The sequence below is a fragment of the Triticum aestivum genome, chromosome 4B (genome assembly GCF_018294505.1).
Source record: "Triticum aestivum cultivar Chinese Spring chromosome 4B, IWGSC CS RefSeq v2.1, whole genome shotgun sequence".
Taxonomy (NCBI): domain Eukaryota; kingdom Viridiplantae; phylum Streptophyta; class Magnoliopsida; order Poales; family Poaceae; genus Triticum; species Triticum aestivum.
The window spans coordinates 372,209,537-372,219,829 of record NC_057804.1 but is presented as its reverse complement, the minus strand read 5'-3'; the positions used below and the strand labels follow the sequence as shown (position 1 = coordinate 372,219,829).

Here is a 10,293-nt window from a genome sequence, read left to right as displayed (position 1 = left end):
GGCCCACCAATAAATCATCATGGGGGTCATTGTCCCGGCCCTCCTAGCCGGGAGACGATGTGGTGAGCACCCTCTAGTCCAGGACACCATCACTACCCGACCTAGAGGAGAGAGGAATACATGAGGAGTGGATGACGAATGGACGCCATGGTTGGGCCAGGAGTTGAACTTGAGAGGGGATCAGAGAAGAGGAATGTGTGTGTGTGTGTGTGCGTGCGTGCGTGCGTGCACGTGTGTGTGTGTGTGTGTGTGAGAGAGAGAGAGAGAGAGAGAGAGAGATGAACTTATAGGTCACATATGACGTTCCACGTGGCGGGTGCCCGTCAGCAAACATAGCTGAGAGCCAGGGAGGGCTAGAGACATTGAATGCGCCGGTGGTTGCCGGCCGGTGAAGCGAGAGAATGACTGCGTTCCTCTTGCCGTCTGCACACGAGGAAGATGGTGACAACATCATCGACACAGATGGTGGGGTTCAGCATAAGAGACGAACAAGGCGGCGATCGACTGTTCGAAGGAGAAGGCGGCGACACGGGGTTGGCTCTGGCAGTGGGAGGTGTGGAGAAGGAGCAAGTAGGGTGGATCGAGCACGATGTTGCCCTTTATATACCGCTAGGTGAAATGATGAAATTGCCTTGATGGGGCATGTAAGTTAGTACAATGGAATGCAATTGAAAATTTACCCAACAATCCAGTTTAATCGTGGTGAATATCCAATAACTCATGGGAGATAAGGCAGAGATCAAACGCAAACAGGTTTAGATCGCCGGTTCAATCATCGCAAATATCCAACGACTCACGCGAGATCAGACAAAGATCAAACAATAAATATCACAGACACGTTTCGATCGCCAGTTCAATCGTGGTGAATAACCAACGACTCACGCGAGATCAGCCAGAGATCGAATGATCAATATCGTAGACAGGTTTCTATCGGTTGTCTAGACTATGTGAGAGCTCTATTTTATCCAGATATCTACTCTTGGTATTGGCTACCGTGAGACTATAAGCTGGCCATTTACAACATACGGTAATTGCACGGTAAAGGCGAGTTGTTTTCGGAAAATTGGTTCAGCTGAAAGAGGTTGAGAAGCTTGAGATTTTAACCGCCAAACAAGAACCCACCCAGGGGCAGAACGGGAAGAACCCACCCAGGAGTAACTTACACAATCGTACGTAGAAATCAGAGGTGGATTGGGCGAATGATTCGCGCTCCTCCACCCGTCTACCACTACGCCTACGCCTACGCGCCGTACCACCTTCTCCTCCTCTCCTCCCCGATCTCGCCAGCCAGCCAGCCAGCGAGCGCCGAAAAAGAAAAAAGAAAAAAAGAGTTCGCACACCACACACCCCGCCGTCTCCTCCATCTCATCCTCCTGCTGCTCCTCGCCGTCGGCGGCTTCAGCCCCTAGGTGGACCGCCGCCGGATCTGACCGCGGAAGCTCCCCGCTTCCGCCGTCGCCGCCGCCGCCGCCAGATCCGCGGAAGCGCGCCGCGGATCCGCCGTTCCGCAACCCGCGCCGCGAGGGCCGAGCCTTTCAGCTCGGCATTGGCTTGGTCCGATCCGGAGGCCTCCTTTTTGGTGCGTGTCCTGTTTCTGTCTGGTCCCTCGGCTGTCTCCCTTTGGCACGATCTGAGATCTTTTTTTCTTGTGTTTTTTTGGATATTCTTTTTTGCTGGAAGCGGCGTTGATTGTTTGATCCAGCTTCGAGGCATAGTTCAGAGATTAAGAAGTTTGAGTGAGGGATTTACTAGCTCCGCGACCATAGTCTGGTCTGTTTCGTATTAGTTGTTGAGGGGGCAAGCGGTGCCATGCTTTTTGTGGGGTTTAATGAAGTTTAGTTCGTGCTAATTTAGCTGCTCTATTTTAAGTTAGTTACCTGCATTCAAGTCAAGCTTGTTGAAATGTTTAACCCAGCTTTGAGTAATATTAGCTTGTTTTTTTTATCATACTCCAATTCTTTTTTCAGCTGTCGATTTCACAATAATCATGAGCTGAGAAAAATTCAACTCCAACTCTCTCTTTTCTTTCAGCAGGCTGAAGAAATCTGTGGTCTTCGAGGTGTCCATGGTGCAGAATCGTCAAGTATGAGATGTGTGCGGCACATGGTGTGCTGAAGTCCGGTGTGAACTTGCCCTCCTGGTAACTTGGTTGCTTACTGGGGTGATGCATGGGCTGGGACACGGCAGTTATATATGAGTACCGTTGACCCCTTGCTCCTGTCATCATCCGGAAGTGCAGACTCGCCTTCAAAGTATACTGCTTCTGCCCGGCCATCGGTGGGCTCATTGAACTGCCTCTGCCGTGCTGATTCATGCTCTTCCTCAGTGTATGAGGATTGCGACACTGCTTCTGTTAATTTTGCGGATGAAGGGGATGCCATACCAAGGCATTGTCCGGAGGAGTCTGATGTGAGCAGGGTGGCAGAGCGATTCCAGTCTGCTGATTCGCATTTCTTCCATCGTCTCTCGGTGGAATGCTCTCAGAAGGAGAGGCAGCGGAAGATTTCTTGGGGTGGTGTAATGGAGATGCAGCGGTCTCCATCATCCCTAGAGGTCGGAGTAGTATCTTCCTCCCAGGAGAAACCAAATCGACCCCCGAGGGGCAGGAACAAGAGCTCGCATTTTGAAGACCTGTTTTCATCTGAGCAAGAGCATGACCCAAGGCTAATTTACATCAATGATCCTGACAGAACAAACGACCGATATGAATTTACAGGAAATGAGATTCGAACAAGCAAGTATACTTTGATTACTTTCCTGCCTAAGAACCTCTTCATCCAGTTCCATCGGCTGGCTTATGTATACTTCCTAGTTATTGCTGCTCTTAACCAGCTACCTCCTTTAGCTGTGTTTGGAAGGACCGCTTCATTGTTCCCGCTACTTTTTGTGTTGTTTGTGACTGCTATAAAAGATGGTTATGAAGACTGGCGTCGTCACAGATCTGACAGGAATGAAAATAACCGAGAGGCACTTGTTCTTCAACATGGTGATTTTCGGTCGAAAAAATGGAAACACATTTGTGTGGGGGAGGTTGTCAAAATTCATTCCAATGAAACAATGCCATGTGATATGGTCCTGCTGGGTACAAGTGATCCAAATGGTATAGCTTACATCCAAACAATGAATTTGGATGGCGAGTCAAACCTGAAAACAAGGTATGCTCGCCAGGAAACTGTTACCATGATAAGCCACAGCTCATATTTGGGGTTGATCAAATGCGAGCAGCCTAACAGAAATATCTATGAGTTTACAGCTACCATGGAGCTGAATAATCAGAGGATTCCGCTTGGCCAATCTAACATTGTATTGCGTGGGTGCCAGCTCAAGAACACAGAATGGATTATTGGGGTCGTCGTCTATGCTGGCCAGGAGACAAAAGCTATGTTAAACAGTACAATATCCCGTTCAAAGAGCAGCAATCTAGAGAGTTACATGAACAGGGAAACCCTTTGGTTATCAGCTTTCCTCTTGATCACATGCTCAGTTGTTGCTACAGGGATGGGTGTATGGTTATTTAAAAATACTAAAAACCTTGACGCACTACCATACTACAGGAGAAAGTACTTCACCTTTGGCCGGGAAAACAGAAAGGATTTTGAGTTCTATGGTCTTGCATTGGAGATATTTTTCTCCTTCTTGAGTTCTGTGATTATCTTTCAGATAATGATACCAATATCATTATACATCACCATGGAGCTAGTTAGAGTGGGGCAGTCATACTTCATGATTGGAGATACTCGGATGTATGACAGTAGTTCAGGTTCAAGATTTCAGTGCCGGTCATTGAATATCAATGAAGACCTAGGCCAAATACGATATATATTTTCTGACAAAACAGGTACCTTGACTCAAAATAAGATGGAATTTCAGCAAGCCAGCATCTATGGGAGGAATTATGGGAGCTCCTTGCAGGTCACTAGTGACTCATCACATGAAATAACCATTGCAGGCAAGTTAACTACTTTTTCTCTATAATCTATTTTGCAGCTCTTTTTTTCCGTTTTAGATCACTCTTTCATTCCTATAGTAATAATAAAAACCTAGATGATTGGTGATCGATTGGCATGTGCAACTAGACCCACCTTTCTCCAGGCTGAATTACTACCCGTTATACTTAATTTAATTAGCTCAAAGTAGTGAAAGTTCAAGTTTCTAGTTCCGATGACCGAAAATGGAATTTTGAAACTAGTAAAGACACAAGTACAGCTGGTATTTGATCGTGTACCTATAAATGATTAAGTTTCTATCCTTCTGCAGAGTCATCGAGCCAACATGACAGGAAGCCCAAGTCAGAAATCAATGTTGATGCACTACTCTTGGCACTTCTGAAACAACCATTGTTTGGGGAGGAAAGACTCGCAGCCCATGATTTTTTCCTTACTTTGGCTGCATGCAATACTGTCATTCCAGTTAGCACAGGAGGTTCTCCTGATTTGACCAATGAAGTAAGTGAGGTTGGTGCAATTGATTACCAGGGGGAATCACCTGATGAGCAGGCCTTAGTAATTGCAGCTTCTGCTTACGGATACAAGCTTGTTGAAAGAACAACTGGCCACATTGTTATAGATGTTCAGGGCGAGAGGATAAGGTAAATACTAGAACATTCTTTGTTTTATGAGAACATTTAAGCTACCTTTAATTTCTTTCCGAGTTGACCATGAAATGCATTTTGTACCTGTTGACAATCTTCTACCTGTATTTCACGGAACAATTTCATTGTCACAAACAGGTTGGATGTTCTTGGTCTGCATGAATTTGATAGTGTGAGAAAAAGAATGTCTGTTGTTGTAAGATTTCCAGACGACAGTGTGAAAGTTCTTGTCAAGGGTGCTGATACTTCAATGCTTAGTATTTTGAGGACCAGGAACCATGATGGACTTTTCGATTCTTTGCACGCCAAAACTATAGAAACTACAGAAAATCATTTGTCAAGTTATTCCTCAGAGGGTCTACGAACCTTAGTAATTGGTTCGAAGTACCTCAGCAATGAAGAATTCAGTGAATGGCAGGAAAGGTACGAAGAAGCTAGCACCTCCATGACAGAGAGATCGGCAAAGCTCCGTCAGGCGGCAGCCCTTGTAGAGTGCGATTTGACTCTTCTGGGTGCAACTGGAATTGAAGATAAGTTGCAGGATGGTGTGCCTGAGGCCATTGAGTCCCTCCGTCAGGCTGGAATCAAGGTCTGGGTTCTCACAGGGGATAAGCAAGAAACTGCTATATCGATTGGTTTATCATGTCGATTATTAACTCAAGGTATGCATTCGATTATCATAAATGGTTCCTCCGAGATTGAATGCAGGAGCCTTCTAGCTGACGCTAAAGCCAAATTTGGAATCAAGTCGGCTGACCTTGGAAAGCAAGATGTGGAAGATCTGCACAACGGCGATGTTTCAAAATTAAGGTCCTCTAATGGTCAAGCATCTGAAAGTGGAATACAAAACTTCCAGTTGACTGGAGTTATTGCTAATGACAAGTCAGCAAACATTGAGGAATCACCAAATTTTGATGATGCTGAGTTAGCACTGATAATTGATGGGAACTCCCTTGTGTATATTCTAGAGAAAGATCTTGAATCAGAGGTTTGTGATCATATCCTATTTATCTGTTAATAATAATAATGCATATCTCTGTGTTCTGTTTCAATTGGTCAAACATATAGTCAATAGCTTTAGTTCAGCAATATTAGTTGCTATTTTAGTGCATACACCATGGCTGCACATGTAACTAATACAAGTTGACGTACAAAAATACCGGTCATACTTGAAGCAATAATTTCATATTTGCCAACTTTCTATTTGACAGTTATTTGACTTGGCAACCTCCTGTAAAGTTGTCATCTGCTGCCGTGTTGCTCCTCTGCAAAAGGCTGGAATTGTCGATCTGATTAAAAGCAGGACGAGTGACATGACCTTGGCAATCGGTGATGGTGAGATTCTGTATCTGATTCATGTTGCTATGTTGTTAGTGAGCATATCGTATATTTTAGTCTTCCTTATGTATTAATTGGCTTGTCCAATGGTAAAATATGTAGTGCAAATTACTAGTGATAATAACTTGCTTGAACTAGAATGCCAACTTTTTGGTGATTTGTTTCTTTTTAGTTTTCCTCCTATAGTTGAACCACATCATGAGTGTTGGTGCTAAAAGTATTTTATTTTATTACATCACCAGCCGAATGATAGTGCGAATACCGGTAACACATGGTTGCACCTACGTTTTGTATCTTAGGTGTTTGAATGTTTTTTTTGGTTGTTGTATCCTGGCCATCATCTCGTGCATTGCATATCTGTAAGAGTGCAATTCAGCTATGCACTGGTAAGAGTTTATACGGGTTTATACAATAACAAGCACCCAGTCGCTTAACCCGGCAATTAGTACAGAGCCACAAATCATTTCTGTCAGTTGCAATTGAGATAAAATAATACGACACTCTAGGATGATGCCAATTTCTGTTTTCGCTGTACATCAAACTTGTCAAATTTTTTTGTCACCTTGGAGACGCAGCTAACTGTTTCCTACACTATTTGGTCTCTGCTCACGTTCATATTGACAGTCTTTTTTTTTTTAATCTTGTTTTCTATTTGCAGGGGCAAATGATGTTTCAATGATACAGATGGCTGATGTTGGTGTTGGTATATGTGGTCAAGAAGGTCGTCAAGCAGTGATGGCTTCAGATTTTGCTATGGGGCAGTTCCGCTTTTTGAAGAGATTGCTTCTTGTACATGGGCACTGGAATTATCAGCGTATGGCATACATGATTCTCTACAACTTCTATCGGAATGCTGTCTTTGTGCTAATGCTCTTCTGGTACATATTCCCTCCTCTATGCTTTTTTCCTATGCTGTAAGCTAAGTATACCTGTGTCATCTAGTGACTATTCAAATGTAAGAATATACAGAAGCATCATCCTCCCACCCCTTTTGGCCTTTTTGGCATCTTGTAATGCAGGTTGATCTAATTTTTTAATGATTTGATGTAGGTATATCTTGCACACTGCATATTCCGCAACTCTTGCGCTAACAGATTGGAGTAGTGTTTTCTATTCCCTTATCTACACATCAGTTCCCACAGTAGTGGTTGGTATTCTAGACAAGGACTTGAGTCACAATACTCTCCTTTATTATCCGAGACTATATGAGGCAGGGCTTCGAAATGAGGGCTACAATATGACACTCTTCTGGATCACAATGCTAGATACCTTGTGGCAAAGCCTTGTCCTTTTCTATGTACCTTTCTTCACATACAATATCAGTACAATGGACATATGGAGTATGGGAAGTTTATGGACAATTGCGGTGGTTATACTGGTCAATATTCATCTGGCCATGGACATTCAACGTTGGGTGCTTATAACCCATCTCGCCATATGGGGCTCTATAGCTGCAACGTTTTTGTGCATGGTGTTAATAGATTCTATACCTATATTCCCTAATTACGGGTAAGTTTTCACTGATTTGCTCTCTTGATCCCTCTTATTTATTGTCCAAAGGTGACAAGCCTAAGAATCTTATATTTGGCAGGACACTATACAATATGGCTGCTTCAAGAACTTACTGGCTTAGTGTTTGCCTTATAATAGTCTTGGGGTTGCTTCCTCGGTTTCTTTGCAAAGTAATATATGAGACCTTCTGGCCATCTGATATTCAAATAGCAAGAGAAGCTGAGTTGTTAAAGAAGCTGCCTCAACAGTTGCGATCAAGGCCTGAAAGTGATATCAGCTAACAATGGGTCATGCAGTTAGTTCGTCACCCAGTTTGGGAACTGTGTTGATTCATTTGTTGAGCTGATCTTTTGTTAAAAAAAGGTAAGTTTCATTCATGACTGCCATATGATTATTATTTAGTTTATTCTACTATCATGTTATTAGACACACGCAAGAGCACAGTTTGCATTACTTAACTGCAGTCAAGTTATGCATTTATGACTTTGTATTAGTAGATCATAAGAAGTAACAACGTCCTGTCTGCAATCATGAGCTAGCAGTGTTTCTGTAGGATGAAGATTGAAAAGTCACATGAGCTGCAGTTTCAGCTATTCGACAACTATTTCCAGTATTTTTTTAGGCACAAACATCCCATTCTGTGACTTGCACTTTTATACTGTAGTTGATATTGTTCTTCCTGTAGCATAGCGTTTAAGTTTTGATCGTGGACTAGTGCTGACCTGCCGGTTATGCCTGTTGTTTTGTGAAATTACTGCCCTAGATTATACATGAGGACACAAGTTAGCAAGGACAAGAGATTCTGGTTGTAGAAGAGGCTGAAAAATGCACTGAAGCGGCAGTTGCGAAGAACTAACTGTATGGCGAGGCATCAAACAGCTTCATCCTTGGGGGGTGTGGACTAGTGATCAATCAGATGACAAATGTACAGATAAGGGGGGAATGATATATACTCTGTAATTTAAGATAGAGTTGTGTCTAGGAGGAAATAAAGAGGTACATAGATACAGATTCTTTTCGCACTTTGCCAAATCTTTTGTATTACCTGACGATATGTTAACCATTTCCCTTTTCTTCCCCCTCGTTGAGGTTTTAGGTAGCTTATAGTGGTGTGTCCGGTTGGAATTTTACGCTTTAAAAGGGTACAGGATAAATTTTCCTAGTGAGATCCAGAACTTCAGAAATTTGAATCCAACATTGGAAAAGATGTACAAGTCCTACAAAGGGTGGAAATTTCATTATATCTTTTTTTGTGGGGTTTCTTGCTGAATTGCCCTGACAAAGAGTGTATTTTTGTGTGCTTTTGCTTGCCTTGCTGATTATTGCCCCCTAATCTGTTTTTGACGCAAAGTGCTATTTTTGAGGTTTTTGAAGCTGCTTGAGCCACGTGGCGGTCTAGTTCTGAGACCGATGAACACGCTTTGGCTGCGACGGCAAGGTCCTTGACCGTCGAGAGCTCCATCAGTGAAGGAGGAGCCTGCCGGTGGCAAACATCACGCCGCCTCACAACTCCATCCAAAGTCCAAATCGAAGCTCTCCCACAGCTATCTTGCGACACCTCAGAGTCAGAGGGCACTAATGCCGAGGGAGGCATTCTAATTCGCCCGGTGGGAGCGGAGGAACCAAAACTCTAGCATCTCTACCTGTTCGGTCCCCCAAGGGCTAGAAATAGCGCCTCTTGGGGCGATATTTTTGGCGGGCGGGGCTCGGAGTTCGGCCCAAATTTGGCGTAAATTAGACCCAAATTCGGTACACTTTGGCACAAATTCAACAAAAGCTCAATTATCACATAGTTCATCACAAAAATCAATACAAATTAAATAGTTCAACGAAGCAAACTCATAATTCGAACACAAATTAAAACACATCGAACTAGGCGTTACCCTTGAGCCTCCATAGGCGCTCCACCAGATCGTTCTGCAGGTCTTGATATACATGTGGGTCTTGGATCTCCTGACGCATATTGAGGAAGGCAACACATGCTGCCGATACCCGGTGATCAATAGTTGCAAGATGACCCTGCCTGAAATATGGTTCAGTGTCAAACACTGGCTCTTTCCGCGCGCTCTCAATGATCACGTTGTGCAAGATGACAAAACAATTCATCACCTCCCACATCTGAGATTTTGACCAGGTCAGAGCAGGATACCGGACAACAACAAATCGAGAACGGAGCACACCAAATGCCCGCTCAACATCCTTCCTGCAAGCCTCCTGACACTTAGCCAAGTAGGAGTTCTTGCCTCCTGGCACAAGGTTTGAGATAGTCTTCACAAATGTGGACTATCTTGGATAGATACCATCTGCTAGGTAGTATCCCTTGTTGTAGTGGCGCCCATTGACCTCGAAGTTCACCGGAGGGGCATATGACCTTCAACAAGCTTGGCAAAGACATTCGAGCACTGCAGTACGTTGATGTCATTCTGAGTTCCTTGAGGGGAATGTTGTAATTCAAAAAATTTCCTATGGTCACGCAATATCTATCTAGGAGATGCATAGCAACGAGACGGGAGAGTGTCTCCACGTACCCTCATAGACAGAAAGCGGAAGGTTTAGTAACGCGGTTGATATAGTCGAACGTCTTCACGATCCAACCAATCCAAGCACCGAAAGCACGACACCTCCGTGTTCAGCGCATGTTCAGCACGATGACGTCCCTCGATCTCTTGATCCAGTTGAGGACGAGGGAGAGTTCCATCAGCACGACGACGTGGCGACGATGTTGATGATGTTACCGGCGCAGGGCTTCACCTAAGCACTACGACGATATGACCGAGGTGTTAAACTGTGGAGAGGGGCACCGCACACGGCTAAGAGAATAACTGTTATGCTTTGGGGTGCCCCCTGCCCCC

General features: G+C 44.1%; 1 protein-coding gene across 2 annotated transcripts; it reads left to right on the top strand.

Moving 5' to 3' along the window:
• The first annotated feature begins 1,210 nt into the window (after positions 1 to 1,210).
• On the top strand, positions 1,211 to 8,724 carry LOC123092213 (phospholipid-transporting ATPase 1). Of its 2 annotated transcripts, none has more exons than XM_044513915.1 (9): positions 1,211 to 1,579; positions 2,035 to 3,949; positions 4,258 to 4,588; positions 4,730 to 5,579; positions 5,803 to 5,926; positions 6,588 to 6,807; positions 6,980 to 7,438; positions 7,521 to 7,804; positions 8,205 to 8,724. In XM_044513915.1, the coding sequence occupies exons 2-8, from the start codon at positions 2,194 to 2,196 to the stop codon at positions 7,720 to 7,722; spliced, it is 3,942 nt and encodes a 1,313-aa protein (XP_044369850.1). In that variant the 5' UTR covers positions 1,211 to 1,579; positions 2,035 to 2,193; the 3' UTR covers positions 7,723 to 7,804; positions 8,205 to 8,724. The 2 variants fall into 2 exon arrangements, with proteins under 2 accessions (XP_044369850.1, XP_044369849.1); XM_044513914.1 differs by having other exon boundaries at positions 2,032 to 3,949.
• Positions 8,725 to 10,293: the final 1,569 nt, after the last annotated feature.